General features: G+C 37.4%; 1 protein-coding gene across 11 annotated transcripts in view; it reads left to right on the forward strand.

Annotated features, from left to right (window-relative positions):
• Nucleotides 1-16893, forward strand: part of LOC110679519 (disco-interacting protein 2) — a 207217-nt gene that overhangs the window by 144751 nt on the left and 45573 nt on the right. For 2 of the 11 annotated variants that reach the window (XM_021854343.1, XM_021854345.1), the window contains exons 4-5: nt 1579-1857; nt 8072-8545. The exons of 2 other annotated variants lie outside the window; for them this stretch is intronic. In XM_021854343.1, the coding sequence (XP_021710035.1) occupies nt 1579-1857; nt 8072-8545 (753 nt within the window). The remainder of the gene's footprint in view (nt 1-1578; nt 1858-8071; nt 8546-16893) is intronic. 7 more of the 11 variants (XM_021854346.1, XM_021854347.1, XM_021854351.1 and 4 more) reach the window with 5 other exon arrangements.

The following is a 16893-nucleotide window of genomic DNA, read 5'->3' on the forward strand; positions in this document are numbered from 1 at the left end:
CAGAAAAACGTTCCCAGGACATCAAGTTTATACTTAGATTTTCTCATTAAATGATAGTTGTTATTACTGAACTATAAAAAACGCTTCGCTATGCTACGAGAAATCCAGCATATTTACGGAAATTTACGTTCTTACGTATATCAAAAGCTAGACCATTAACAATTTTATCGACGCCCGACAATGAATAAATGATCACAAGTTCCTATTTTGCAATTGCCCGTAAATGCTTTATTTAATTTATATATGAATTATTGTTTTCGAGGGATGCTTTAAAAGAAATCAACTTCAATGAATACATTGGGGAATTTATCCGAATCTTCAATTAATTTAACTGCAATGGTTTATATGGTAGGACCAATATTACATAATGTAAATCTGTGGCCTAAACATTGCTTGAACTAATAAAAAAAGATTTGCATGACCATTCCTGGGGATATGAACAGCTGAATAGTTTAATTTATTATTATTTTGTTGGAAGTGAAAAAAATACTACTTACAATAACTTTACTTTGCTGATGGAATAACATGACAATATCGAACTTATTTATAAAATGAAAAATCAATAACTCAGATTTATTGGTTCGCCATTAAAATAACTAAACTAGACGTCATCTCAAGGAACATTTTTACACAATAGGAGCCAAATAAATCACTCTCAAGAATGTTTAAGCTGAAGTAATTGTTATTTGATAGCTAAAGTTATTTGCGATGTTATTCCAGGAGCAAATTTTAGTTATTATTCTCAGTGATTGCAACTCTTTTTTTTTTTTAAATAAATTAAGTCTTCGTTAGGCTTGTTGTACTCGACAAATAAAATTATTAAGAATCCATTTATCATTCAAATAATTTGCCATTACATAATCATTTACTTCTCCGGACGGTGGCGTATCGGCCCTTATGGGCATATCCCTTTATCGATGACCATTTTACCCACTAAATGACTATATGAACTCAAAATCCTAATGACCTAAATCAAACATCTCTATTTTGGAGCCCTCCGCACCGGGCCTCAATAACCCTAGCTACGCCACTAATTGTAGGCTCAACTTGCATTTTTACAAATATTAGAGACAAATTCCTCAAAAAGTTTTTGGTACCGGACCGGTCATCTGATATGAACCTTATTTGGGTCAAAAATAGGAATATTTATTCTAAAAATTCATCCATATAATAAAATATATTAATATTATCTATACTTTTCATTAAATCGAATCCGTCCAATATGATTCGAGATAAAAATAAACGTGTTTCAAAATTCGCTTCCATTTTTTAAATCTATGGAACGATTTGAAAATTTCAGATTGAAAAATTAAACTAAACTAAACAATACGTATCTGCATTTCGTTGATTTTTTGTTACCCAAAATTACCACATTTTCGACCACTGTGCATCAGCGTAAATCGCCCATCTGACTGGGAGGCGTTCAACTACAATTAAGAAAAATAGCCATATCCGAGAGCGTATTGATAGATCATTTCTGTACACGTAGCCTTACCTGTCTGTAGCAGTAGCTTTCTGTTGTTGTGTAATCCCACATGGTTAATTTCTTGCTTGTTGACACTAATTTGTGCCCGTCAGGTGGCGGAGGTGGAAATGGCGGTGGTGGTGGTGGAAATAACCCAGGCTATGTAAATGACATCCAGTCGCACCTGCATCATCCTTCATCCCAGCAAAAGCAGAACATCTTCGCCTCCTCCGGAAGTGGTGGTGGGGGAGGAGGAGGTGGTGGTGGCAGTCGAGAACGCAATGACCGCTCAAGTGGCGGACATCACCACTCGCAGCAGCAACAGATCCAGAACAGAACGAGACGCAGCACCCAGCGGAGGGTTACGCACAACGAGAAGCGATATCACTCAGGTTAGCGTTAGGAAGAGAATTCGGTTGAACCAATCGTAAATCATATCACGCTGCACGATCATGTTACGTTTCATTCATGTCATCGTTTTAACTTGAGCCTACAGAACATATATTTTAGGAAAGAAGGACGCTATTCGCAACTGCAATCTTCAATACTTTTTCAGAAGATCTGATTATGTATCAAATGACAATCTCAACTATTTTGAGTCGTTCAATCGCTTCTTCCCGTTTGACCTGTGTTCTGTTGTTGGCTTTGCTATCGTTTTTTGCAGTATTGTTGGATGAACGTTGTACTCTAATTTCGTTTAAGATAATTATTATCGTTTTATGGGTGATATAGAAATTTTGTAGGATTTGAACCGCAGAAAACTACTGTTAAGGGGTCATGCACAAATTATATCACGCTCCGAGCGGGGACTTCAGACCAATCGTGACAAGCCTTACAAAGTTTTCGAAGAACTCATACTAAAAGCGTGACATCCATAACTTTAAATCGGTGCTCAACGAGTTTTAAGCTGTAGTACTAATCGGCTCTATATGAAATATATTGGCCAAATGTGTATAGAAATGTCATGGAAGACAGATGTTTCAAATCGGACGCCTCAGTGATTATTCATTAGTTGTTCTTCTATATCTGGTTCAGGATAAATTTACACAGAACTTTGAGAACAATGGATTGAAAATTGATACATCGTCATTTGTTGCACCTAGTCAAATCTCTTTTCTTGGGGGTCTTCCAGAAGACGTCCAATATTCAGTCGGCCAGAAAAGCAGTGTCCCAAATATTACAACCAGGCTATCGACATCGATGGAGACACCATCTTCTATGGTGACAGAGGGCTCGATTGGCTTGTCAGATGGACCATGCCCGAGATATCCTGTCTACTGCAAATCGCTGCAGTTGATATAGGGCATGTCCATAGGCTGAATATAACAGTTGCCTGAGGTCAGTACCACAGCAGATTGTAGCGCATCGTAGTCCAAGCCTTGGACCTTTGAATATCTTTCTATCACTAATTGAGCCTAGTGTCACCAAGTGGAATCATCTGCATTGGTCTTCCATTTAAACATCAACTTATTCTTAAGTGCTCTTCAACTAGCTGTTAGTTGACGAGCATCATCTATGAACGTTTGGAAGCATTTACTTCCTTCTAACGATGTCTTCTGCATTGCTCCACATAGATCTGAATCAACCAGTTCCTTGTCCTGCTCATATGTGCAGCTCATCGGAAGCTAGTTCAACGACAGGTCTGGAACAAGTAGAACATCAGCGATATCTAGAGTGATGCATATACCTTCAATACCGGCAGTTTGACCTTGCCGATGTCTGAAACAGAAACTTCTCTCTAGCGATTTGTTACACCCCAACAATTCCATGTATTTTCAATGGAATTTCTTTTGAAGATTCGGCTTTGCAGACCATTCGGACGCATAAGTTTGTTACATTTGAAGCATTTTCCGCAGGACTTATCCCTCTTCTGGTTCGAATTTGATTCCATCAGTAAAACAAATGAAAGCTATTAGACGCAGTTTTTAAGTTATTTCAGGTTTTTTACTCTGTTTGGATCATTAACATTGACTGCAGTTGAACGGTTCAATACAGAGGCAGATGGCTGCCAATACTCTGTCTGACAAATCCGCATCCACTTGACCATTTCCTCGGTGATCCACTGCACGACAAGTACCATCAACGACACCTTTTTAAACTGAAACGTTTACTGCGCTCATAATCTGATAGAGACATCTAGTCGAGTCAGCTGCAATCGACGCACTTCATTTCCTGTTTCGCCTGGTCAACCCACCCACCTCGCTGTGTCTCACGCATCTGGAGCAGATCGTTAGGCCGAATGCTGTTAGTTCGAAGGCCATTAGGCCGAGAGAGTCGTGAGACCGAAATAACATTTGACTACTACTATTTCAAACGGCTAACACATTCATCAGTGTTTTTTTTTCTTTTAATCAAAGCCTGAGGGGTGCGGACTCGAACATTTTGGTCATTTAATTCGAACACAATATTTTCCACCAGTGCTAACCGTTGTTTGTTTGCTTGTTTCGCAGGAAACCAATATCAAGGTGCACACATAAAATACTTTACACAAAACTTCTGCAGTTTGATGCAGGCAATATGTCAATAAATGAGTTTAATCAGATTGTTTCTGACCGTGCGTTGTAATAAATATATCTTACAAAAGTTTCGAAAAACTAATGCATAAACAAGACCAAGTATAACGTTTCTTCAAAACTTGCTGTTTTTGTATCTCATAAAATGTCTAACATTGTTTAGCGTGACTTAGTAATGACCGAAAACTCCTAGGCATACTCGGATCATTTTTATGAAAATTTTTGTTTGACAGCCAGAACAGGACGTGACAACTCAACTAAGACTAACCCGTTGTTTTCAGTCGATAACCTTGACGATACAACTCTTCCTTACTCGATATTCCGTATCTCGATATCGAGTTAGAGAACCATAGTAAAAGTTGGTATTCATGGCTACCTCGATGGTCCCTTGGATCGTAGTTACACTGGTTTTGTGTTCTATAACTCGATACCTACCTAACTCGATGGCCCCTTCAATATCGAGTAAGATAGAGATAACTGTAGTATCCTTTTTAAGCAAATCTTATGAACAAATTCAAATATCAAAGCTCATAATTTGATTGTTTACTGCAATAAATGATGCTAGTTTTTTTTTAAATCAGGTTAATACTCAAAACCGACAATATTTTTAGAGAAAATGGACACAATTTCCATTATAGTGCTCTTAATTATGTATTTTATATTTTTTTTAACATTATAAGAGCACATGCCAATATAAATTGATTTGTAACAAAAAGATTTCATGAAAAAATCCTAAATTTTTGATAAAAACTCTAATTTATGAACTAGCCACACGGCCGGACTAGCAACAAAGTGCCCTGTTACAATCCAACGCAATGATGTGAAAGTAGGCCTTTGCAAAACGACCATTGAGAAGTGGTCTTTTTTGACAGGAAATTGGCTTCGTTTTTGTACTTGGAGCTGACATGTCTTGTCATAGATTGACAACAGCCTGGTTGCTTGTTTATATCCAGTTCGCACCCCCCAGGTTCTCCCTAGTTATATATCACAGCGGATATTGTGGGCTTCTAAGACAGAACACAGAACACAGAAATACAGACACAGAAACAATCAACTGTTGAAGATACGTTTTACTTGGTATTATTGATGCGTAATATTTTTAGAACTTTTGTGTAATATAATTATACTAACATACCGTCAGAAACTATCTGTTTCAGCTGATTCATTGGACTTTTTGATCTCATATAATTGCAGAAGCTTAGTGTGAAGCATTTTAAGTGTGTACCGTGAAAATGGTTTCCTGCGATACAAGCACTGGTGGAAATAATTGTGTTCAATTTGAATGACCAAAATGTTCGAGACCGCACCCCTCCGATTAGAACGATCGGTAATTTCCGGCCTAATGACCCTTTTTGCCTATCGGCATTCGGCTTAACGGGATAGGACCTCACGCATCTTGTACCGACCAGATTTTACACGAACACCGTTTTTACAAGATTATTATTAGACAATCTGCCTGCCTGACCTGCCCAACATGCCTCGCCCAGCGTACCCTTCTAGCTCAAGTCTGGGGCTCAAGTAATCTTCAGGATACTAGGTTCACCGTAGAGTTGACGGCTAGATTTAAAAGAACTGGATTGAAATCTTCACGCAGTTTGCACACGATCTACCATTGGTCTAATCAATCTTGTTAGCTTTCCGGGAAAACTGTGCTCGTCCAGTACTGCTCAGTCCAGTAAGTTTGGGATAGCGAGTGCACGATAGTTCTCACAATTCAGTTTCTAGTAGTCTCGTAGATAGGGCATGCAACTCCTTTCTTACACTCCTTCCTTAACTGTTTCGCCTCCCTGATTCTGATTATCAACCGGTGCATGCAGGCGGCTAATGTTTTCGAACTCATCTTGATGATTCAAGCCTACTACCTACTACAGTCGCCTCTCCACATCTCGATATCGAAGGGACCATCGAGATAGGGAGAGATCGATACAAAGAACAAATTTTTGATGAATACTAGATTCAAAAACACTCCGTTGCCAAGAAAGTAATAAACAAACAGATGCCAGTTTGCGCTCCTAATTTGTTTTAAATCCTAAAACAATGGTCTAGTAACCTTCGAAATTGGTCATATCGACATACGGAGAGAAAACTGGGAACAAACAATCAACAAAAACACATCGAGATATGGAGATATCAAGATAAGGGGGATATCGAGATAAGAAGAGAGGAAATTTATGAAGACTGAACTGCCCATAACTGCTTATCTGTAATATTCGACAAAAGTAGGCATTGAGTTAATGGAATACCAAGTGTGCATTTTATTGCAGTATGGGAGGAAACTACAATTTCAAAAAATTACCAGGAACTCAAAAATGCTTATTTGAGGCTGATCTTTTGTACAACTCATATCGCATACTAGGTGAATAGTTAGAAAATAATTCTGATAGAAATTTCATTGCTATTACATTACGAGGCTCATTAATAATCTCAATGTGACTGTTATGCGGTTATAATTACCAATGTGACAAAACAACTTGGTATTTTTTTCAAATTTTCTAGAACAATCTCACAGATCTCATTAAGTTGATCGAAAGTATTTATCATTTGTTGACTCTCCATGGTATTAACTCCAATATGTCAAAAATGTCGAATGTGACTGTTATGCAGTTATGGGCAGTGAAGGGACTTATGAAATCATCGAGAGATATCGAGATGTAGATCATCGAGATGTGGAGAGTCGACTGTATTACTAGTCCCAGTCTTGATCACGCCCGTTCGCCAAAAGGCTTTCATTTCATCCCTGCACATATCTCTCCCTATGTCGATGATTTCTTAGGTCCCTTCATTCTGCATACAATTTCTATCTCCACATCTCGATATCCTCCTTATCTCGATGTATTCCTGTTGATTTTTCTTTCCAATTTTCTCACTGTATGTCGATATGACCAATATCGAAGGTTACTAGACGAAATTTTTGGGGCTCAAAATAGATAAGGAACACACAATGACGTCTGATTGTTTTTTATTTTCTTGGTAACGGAGTGTTTTTCAATCTAGTATTCCATAAAAATTTGTTCTTTGTCTTGATCTCTCCCTATCTCGATGGTCCCTTTGATATCGAGATGTGCAGGAGCGACTGTAGTTTCTTTTGGAACAAAAGATCTACTAGAGAAGTGAACTTTTGAGTTCACTGCTTAAGTATAATCCGAACTATTAATTGCTTGGGGAACCTTCCAGTGGGCGGTCTAAATTCATTCTCCAATAGTTCCACTATCTAATCCAGATCTCCCATACAAGCTTCAAACTCGTTGATCACTGTCTTTATCAATGACGTTCATATTTTTATAGCAACTTCAATGAAAACAACCAGTGTGGATTTTTAGGTTTTTAATACCTAAGATGTAAGAAAATATTGAATTCCAGAATTTTTTCACAGATCTCAATGAAAGTGTGTAAGTTAAACTTCTCAACTGATCGAATCGAGCTCATCATATTCGCTAGACAAGTGAATCATTCAGTAATCATTGAGTTGCAATTCTCCAATCTGCTATGTGCTTACACGACAAAAGTCCAAATAAATATCAACGAACTAGACTAGCTAGCAGACGTTAGAAGTCTGCTTAGGCAAGAATGCAATTAACACAAATGTAACGAATGCAATTAAATTGTGTTTACGAGTAATACGAGTTTGCAATCGCTTGTTCTGCGTGGGAACTAGAACCAGACTATCGGAGATTTGCGATCTCGTCTAGAATTGCCTCATTCAACAGCAATAACTTTCATGAAATTATTACCTAACTCATCCATGTGAAATATCTATAGTAGTGATTCATTATTTGAAATTTGGTTTTCGGTTCGGGTTCTATTTTGTGTCATTAAACTCATAGCGGTTAATTTTCTGTTCACCTTTATATTTATTTTACTTTTTTTTTCTTTTCTTTCTTTTGCATGTGCTGTGCGATTTGTTGTTATGTTTTGTTTCATACACGGGGCCCATCACCAATTACAAACTACTTAACGATGCAACTCACTGCACCACCATTTGGACTTGTTCCTCACATCACCCATTCACACGTGCACGTCCAACAAATCACGCTTAAACTGTCGAACGCCACTCGCAAACACAATTGCGACCGCCGACCGCACTATCCGGTAGCAGCGGGACGATCAGAACTTCCACAGCCGGACAAACCGAGTTTTGACCCGCTCCGGCCTTTTGAACAGTACATCCGGTCACAATTTGCCGCCCTGGACGCGCCAAACGCAACCGAACAGCTGAGGAAAGACGTGCCATCGCTAAGCGCTAACTTCAGTAATCTAGCACTGCATTCGCCAGCGATAGTGGCGGCTGCAGCAGCGCTAACCAAATCACCATCGACTTCCGTGGCGCCTCCATCCGATAACCATGGGTCATCTCTGGCGGAAAACCAAGTCATTATGCGGCAGAAACACCATCAGTATTTACGGTCTCAGCCGCCGCAGCAGGCGGCAACGGCGGCTAGCTCTGTCCAACAGCCGCCGCCGCCTCCACTAGAAACCCATTTCGATCGAACAAGTAATAATCAAACGTCTGGCAATAATAGTAGAAATAATAGAAGAATTGGACGACACGAGAGTCGTTACACCAGTGGTAATGATGAACATTCTTACTTTTGATCTCTACTTGCCTCTATCGTCTAAATCTGAACCTGCGGAACGATTCTTCCCCTATCTCGTTTTCCGTGGTGAACCATTTCGATATCCAAATCCTCTTCTTCTACTATTCCTCTACTAACAAAACTTTGTCCTAGTCGAACAGTGTTGTGGTACAGAACGCTACAAACTACCTATATTGTACCTACCCATTACTTTCAATTTGCCTTTCTTAGTTTTCCGTTTTGCATGTAGCGTTGCCGTTTGTTTCGAAAAAAAAATGTGTGTTCATGTTTGGTTTAAATTTGCAATTCTATTATTCGGGTAATAATTCACTGCATGCTAATTGTTTCGGTTCGAATGTTGAATAAATTACCAACAACGTTCACTCGTCCAATTATACTTCTGATCCAATAGGCAGAAATCAAAAGTAATACGTTGTTTAGGCGAAGGGATCGATTTACGAAATCCCGTTAATTGATCGATTGAAAATAAATCGAAGTGGAAACGAACCGTATGCCCCGGCCTACGTTAGGGCAATGATCTGCAGCAAAAAGATACATATGAAATGACATGACACGATCACCCACAAAAGTTTAGACCCACGATAAACTCGCATCGACCACACTACCATTCATTTGAGTCAAGAAGCTTTCGTAATGAAAGTCGAGATAATTAACACTTAACAGTCCTGACATTCCTTACTTTCCCTCCACCGGTAGCTGCTATATTTCCCTGATTCTGAATGTCAGCCGATGCGTCCAAGTAATTACCGCAGTCATATTGATGAGTTCCGCTTCGATGCCATCTTTTACAGCTGTCTTTTTATTCTTTAGCTGTTGAACGATATTTTTAAGGTAAAACATTTCGTAATTCAAAGATGGCCGGCTTTTGCCCCTACTCGCGTTTACAAAGACAAAATGCATGATCTTTTTCTTTTGAGCTCACTTGTTTTGTTCGCGAAATTAGTGCCTTCTTCTTCTATTTATTTCTGTCCAACTGACACTTTGGAATTAGTTGTAGTTTTACGTCCGCCTATTTCTGGTACTAAGGCTAAACGCGGACGCCCAAAAAGACAACCACACACAATCCCGGGACCCTACTTATTGAACCCATCAACACATGGCCGGGACCAACGGCTTTACTTTTCTACCGAAGGAATACGTGATCAGAGATTTTATGTCTCAGTAAATCCCGATGGCGTCGACGGGAATTGATACCCGACCGACTGGGGTGAGAGACTAACACGCTTACCAGTAAACCACCGACGCCGCTTTTAGTGCCTTCGAAATGTTGGTGCAATATTGGAAGTTTGATTCCGATCTGTTTCACCTTAGCTTTCCTCAAAGTATGTTGTTGTCCAACCTTCCGATGTAGCCATTTTTCCGCTGTTCAGAACCTCCATACCTGTGCCCTCAGTCACAGAAGGAAATCTGCAAACAGACGCCTGAGAAGGTAACTTAGAGAGTGTGGGGTGCCGCACCAACGACGACCCACTAAAACCAGCATATGCACTGTACTTGAGCAATTGTTTTAGAATTGCTCAAGTGGTGTACAGTGCATCGACATTACCCTTGGCCTCAGACCCTTATCTCCCCGGAACTACCTTACGGTATTTTTTCGGGGAGGGGCCAGTGCATTTAGCAGACCACGTGTAGCAGAAGTAGCCTAGGCAAACTGCTTCTCCTAGCCGTTTTAAATAATGTTACAAGGGACCAGCCTCGGCAGGGCTAATCCTCTGCAGCCAACTCGTGGTCGGCGCGCCATAGGCGCTATAATTCTAACATAATGTGAGTGACAGCCGTAGTTACTGCATTCCAGCACTCGGCATCCGTACACATTCTCTCTATTATATTTTCGGGGTACGTGTCCCCTCTGCATGTAATGAGCATGCGACCTCTCACGACAATGAAACCGGAGCAATCAAGCACGACATGCTCCGCTGTTTCCTCCACACCAGCACAATTGGGGCACGCAGGAGATTCTGAGTGCCCGAACCTATGCAGGTACTGTCTATAGCAACCATGTCCTGACAGAAACTGCGTCAAGTGGAAGTTCACTTCCCCATGGTTTCTACTAGGGTAGGTGTACCAGTTATGGCCATAGTGGTTCCCTATTTCGCCATACGTGATATCTTGAACGCCTTCACTTTAAAAAAAAATCTGTTGTGTTTTAGCAGTAAAATAAAGGATAAATCTCGATGTTAAAACATTCAAAAAGATTAAAAATGTAAAAGTTATACAAATTTTGCATATGGTCAAATAGGGAACCACTATTGCCATAACTGGTACACTTTCCCTATACCAATCTGACACATTTGGTATTATCCGATGGGTCCATCTACCCTTAAAGGAGTTATCACATTCCTGCTGCCAGCTTCAGAGCGTTTCCTATTTACACGTGTCGCGGACTCCTTTGGTTGAACAACTCGTAAGCAGAGCTGTTAAATGTCATGAATATCACGTGACTTTGACAATTGAATACAGGTATGTTCCGTTTTTATCAACACTAACGGCGATTTTCAGTTGACAAAAACGGAACCGTGACAAAAACGGAATAATTTTCTTAGACAAAATATTTTACAAATCTGTATAGAAAATAGCACTTTTAACCGGAAAGTACACATTTTCGTTGAATATATGCATAGAATTGATGTTAAGGGGCTGTAAGGATCCTTTCAATTGTTCATTCGTGTAGGTTCGTAATGGAATTTGATTGCAGTCTCCAATCAATAAGTATGATTTTGCAATAAATCCTTAATAGTTATAGTCTTACTTTTGGTCAGAATGTCAATATATGCGTTATGGAATATTAAAACGATAATCACATAAATGTACTATGCACTTTGAGATTAGTCTTATTTGTACGAATGACGAACGCAAAAGTGTGTCAAGCTGATCATTATTTTTTGTAAAAAAAAAATAACAATTTCTTTTTTTGTCTGATCTTTTCTCTTCTTCTTTATATCATTGCATCACAACTGGGAAGGTTGTTCTTGTAAACACTTAACAAATTGACTTAGAGCTTTTTTTGCCATATTTACACTTGTCGAGAAAACTTCTAACCTGAAAACATTCAACGAGAAATACCTTAACCGATAACACAGCGGAACGTTTATTTCTCAAAGTACAACCACAGTCTGTGGTACAACTTTTCACTTTATTTGATATCACTGAATCTATTGCCGATTTCAAAAACGTCCTAGCTGGCTTGGTTCAATACAAACACTTTTGAAAATGCATTACTTATCGATTTCATCCAACTAGCAATCAAGTTAACCGGCTTGTATGTAAATTTATGTGCAAAAATTTACAGCATATATGAGTTTTTGGACACTAATTATTACGAATCAATGAAGTGTGTATTACTTTCGTTAATACAAGAGATGGATTATTTAGAAAACTTTGTAACTGGCATGCAAGCATGATCGAAAATTCGATCAAATTGATATTCCAGTAATTTCGATCAAATCATGTCTAACACTAAAGTTAAGATCCTATTTGGCAAGCTCGCTGTGAATAATTGCCAAACGATTAAAAACCCTAGTTGAAATTTCATTGAAACATCAATAAAACAAGGATTTTTTATAATTTTGACAACCTTCAGTAAAAAATTGTGATGTGCTTGTAAATTTCTGTGAGCGGTGTAGTAGGCTGATGTACTTAGTATTTATCTAGTAGGCCAAACTAGCATGTTGGTAAAAGATATGTCATTCTTTATTGTTTACTGATTCATAATAAACCTGTTTCACGGAACATTACATTGGCGACGAGTTTGCAACGTACCCAAAGATTCAGTATTATAATTTCATAAAACTTCGTGTGTGTGGCTAAGCAAAGAATAATTAGAACACAAATAACAAAAGTAACCAAGCAGTGACTGTGAATTGGAATATATAAAAAAAAAAACATGCAGTGGATCTATGGAAAACTGACAAAGGAAAATATCGGTGAGGTTGATTTGTTTCTAGTATGTATAAACTCGGTGGGGAAATGTAAATTAATTCAAAGAAAAAAAAGATGTGGTAACTACTACTATTCGTTGGAATCAGTGTATTGTATAGTTTATGTTAAAAAAATGCTAATAACGTTAATGTTCTTATGAACGAACGCTAACGCCAATTCCTCCAGCGGTAAGCTTAGCTCGTGTACGTACGGAGGAAATGTTTCTTGAGGCTTGAAAATATGGAATGTCAAAATGTCAACGACAATAAACGTTTCGGTTTACAACAAATGCTACCAACACAAATTGATTTGCTATTTTACGTTGTTTTAATGTTTAATTTCAAATGAAAAACTTGAATGCTTATCACGTTGACCCAGTATTAGGAAATGAACTATAACGATACTGTTGCTCATGAGTTCAACAAGCAGGTATTTCAATAGAGCTGGATTGATGTCTGTATCTGAAGTAAAATATAGTATTTTAACGACAGATGTAACTCAGTTCATTACCTAAGAAGATAATCATTTAAGAAGTTTAAGAAGTTGCCTCTATTACAATCCATAATGTTTCATGTCATATAATTCAATATTATGAAATAATGCAACGAAATTTAAGAATTTGTCACTTCAATATAATATTATAAATAACTATTATTATGTTATTTCCTCAAACTGTTATCAATTGGAAACGTAATTGTTGCATGACAGTTTGACAAACTAAATACACCAATAATATAATACAGTAAATGAATACTCAATACAAATTAAACAAAACTTTATTTGAACAGTATAAAGTTTCAGTTTCAAATTAATGATAAAGAAAAGCTCTCAGTAAATAACCGTGGCGGTTCTCATCAAACAATAAACTGAGTAGCAGGCTCTGTACTAGTAGGGACGTAATGACAAGAAAAAGATGTTTATACATTTATTGAAACTCAAGATAGAGTTTAAACATAGACATTATATATGATACATAATATGATAATTTAAAAATCAAAGTGTTACATAAATCACAAATTGTTGAACAGGTTTGTTGCCATAGACCAAAATTCAGGTTCAACGTGAACAGTCTACAGTACGATACAAAGCAAATCAGATATGATATGTGTGTTTGATGAGAGTGATTAAGGCTAAGTAACCCGTCATTCGTTTTGGTACCAATGTTGATATTGAAGCTCGTTATTTCAAAGTAATAAAACTCAGTCCATGTAATGAATACTCTTACGGAAAAATAGCGCTATATGTGCTTACATACAGAAAGAATACTGATACTATTTCAGCTACATCACTGCAATACCAACTGATCCTCTTTAATTCTTCAATTGTGACAAGATGTAATAACAATCATCATAGACGCGTACGAAATTCAATGACGGCCTATTCCGCCTTGAGAGAATTATGCAGAGGTTTAAAAAAAAATCAGTCCATTTAAATATTGAGGGCAAATAGTTTCTAAGGCTATTTGATATGGAACAAATGTAGGTAACTACGAAGCGAAGCAAATAGAGTTATAAACGCTATACAACTCCACGGAATTATAGGAAGTTCATAGAACTTCAGTCTAATTCCTAGTAAGAAACGTAGGGAACATTGCGACTGTTCTAGTCCGTTTCTGTATCCAAATAAAGGGGATATAGTTATCCTAGTCTATTTGGAGTGTGATGAAAGAGGAATGAAGGGGATTACGAATCCTAGTCCATTCTTTTAAACGAAGGGTGTCTTAGAAGACTCCAGTCCGTTGAAGACCAAAATGAAGGAGTACGACTCAGTTCATTTGGCATAATATCTAGTCTATCACAAGATGAAGGAAGCAGAATTAGCTTTAGGCCATCTGAAAAAGTGATAAAGAGATATGCAAAGGGAGCAATAATGTTCCAGTCTGCAACAGAAAAGACCAGATGTAGGAGATTCTTCTCAGTCCTTCTGGCAATCCAGTCTACTATGAGATGTAGGGAGAAAGTCTTCGGTCCATCTATAGTAAAGGGATATGCAAAGGAAACAAAAGTGTTTCAGTCTGCAATAGAAAAGACCAGATGTAGGACATCGAACTCAGTCTTTCTGGCAGTTCAGTCTACCATGAGATGCAGGAAGTATGTCTTCAGTCCATCTATGGTAAAGGATCATGTTCATTTGCTAGTCCAGTCTACCACAAGATGAATAAAGCTCAAGCATATTCAAAATTTCAGTAACTGCTTTTTTTGATATATTCATCTAGTGGTAAAGGGACAAAACAGTTAACAAATTTAAATACTGATTTGGTTTTATTTCATCTCAATATTAAATAAATAGTTTCATAGTTTTCTGTAGGTTTGAACTGTTTGGATATTGCCCTTACAATTCGATGATTGATTTTAGAAATTAAAAGTAAGTTACGTACTCAACAATGGAAACAGAAGAAAAAGATAACTGAATGATGCTAAGTATACTCTCTAGTTAAAATATCGTGAACGATGCATGTAACATCTTTTAATAAATCATTTCCTCCATATTTAGATATCAAAAATCCAACATGGACAGTGTGGCATTACTCCTTGAAGTGAAAGAAAAGAGTGCTAATGTTATAAACTGTTCTTCATGGCCCATCGATTACCTGGAACCGCCCATCGCTCAATAGACGGATGACGATTTTAATCAGTTTACAAATAATATAGGAGGTCGATTACAGTAAGCAAACCATACAATGTACCAAAATAGTAGTTAAGTCAATTGATACATTCAAAGAAACAAAAACGATCAGACTTGTCACGTTCTACACAAAGGACATTATTATCTATTTAGAGAAAAGGAGAGATGTAGTAGGCTGATGTACTTAGTATTTATCTAGTAGGCCAAACTAGCATGTTGGTAAAAGATATGTCATTCTTTATTGTTTACTGATTCATAATAAACCTGTTTCACGGAACATTACAAGCGGTATAAGATTCAACATTCTAAAATTAAATGCAGATACATAAAAGACACCCGAAAAGGTTATTTTTGTTTCGCAATGTAACATGTATTTTTGAACTGAAAACTTAACTAAAGTTCTTGTTGTCTATTCAGTAGAACTTATGTTGAACAGGTTCATCAAAAACATAGAAGTATACATACTCAACAACAAGCATCCTTGTCAAAGCATTGAAGCTTTTTGGTTGGAAAATGTTTTGTTAATTGTTTCAATAAATTAGATGCATTATAGGCTAATGCCAGTTTGTATAAGACTCTTCATAAATGTATTTATTTCTAAGTGGAGAAGAGATGAGTGTCTACTTGAAGATCAGGATCCCAACAAATTTTCAATAAGAAGGTGCATAGTGTGGTAACGGCAGATAGACAGCTTCTTAAATTTTCAATAATTTCAGCCCTATTTCTCCTTCCTTGATGTAAACTTATATAATGGAGATTCAGAAATTTTCTTTAGATTGCTATGTTCTACTGATTCTTGTCCTCTCCCTCTTGAATTAGAATCTGTGAAATTCTATCATGTTTGAGTCAAAACAAATAAAAAATGATTAAAGTTTCTTTATCCAAAATATAACGGGTTTATAACTAGTCTTATCAAATACGAAATAAACTCGATCTTGTACCGTGTGTCGTTGCCCAAATATTTATGGTACTTGAGCAAAAGCAAAGTGCTTAGAAAAGTGTACAGTAATCTGTCAAATTTGGGTAACGAATTTAATACTAGACCGGGTACCACTTTGAGCTTCATTACAGCGTCTTTATTTCGTCTCTGGTCTGAATGTAATCGCCTCTACTTCTATGACAGAATATTTTAAATTTATTTCCTAGTTCATCTCTTTTAACAAGGAATTGAACATTGTCTGATCGAATATGGCAATAACATTTACATCGAATACCCTATGATGCCATGTGTAATAAAACAAATAAGGATATCTGTAGCTCTAAAGGTACTTAATTTATTTTGAATACGTACTTAATTCAACTAAGAGATCGTCCATAAACAACGTGGTCATTTATTGGAGGAGGAAGGGGGTGTCTGGCCAATGACCACAGTCCATACTAATTTTAAAATTGTTGTATGGACAAAACACCACAAGAGGGAGAGAGGTCCGAAAATAAAAAAAATGACCACGTGGCTTATGGACGACCCCTACAATCTTCAACTGTTGCTAGGACGTGGCCGTAGCAACTATCGACTGTTGAAGGATGTGTTAATGTTGTCTAGTAGCCCTAGTCAAGCTTGAACACTCTGTTTAAACAAAAGGAAGCTGAGAAGGAGGCAACCCTCATTGAATAGTATAGGACTTGCTCATGTGCACAACACTAACATAATGTCGAAAATCCAACTCTGAGACATTCAAAAAACATTTGATTAGCTTCAAAATAAGTTTTTAGACTATATTCTAAGCATTCGAAAAAATAATAATTTTCAATAGTTTTGTGTTGATAAAAACGGAAC

This window comes from Aedes aegypti, chromosome 3, assembly GCF_002204515.2.
Source record: "Aedes aegypti strain LVP_AGWG chromosome 3, AaegL5.0 Primary Assembly, whole genome shotgun sequence".
Lineage (NCBI taxonomy): Eukaryota > Metazoa > Arthropoda > Insecta > Diptera > Culicidae > Aedes > Aedes aegypti.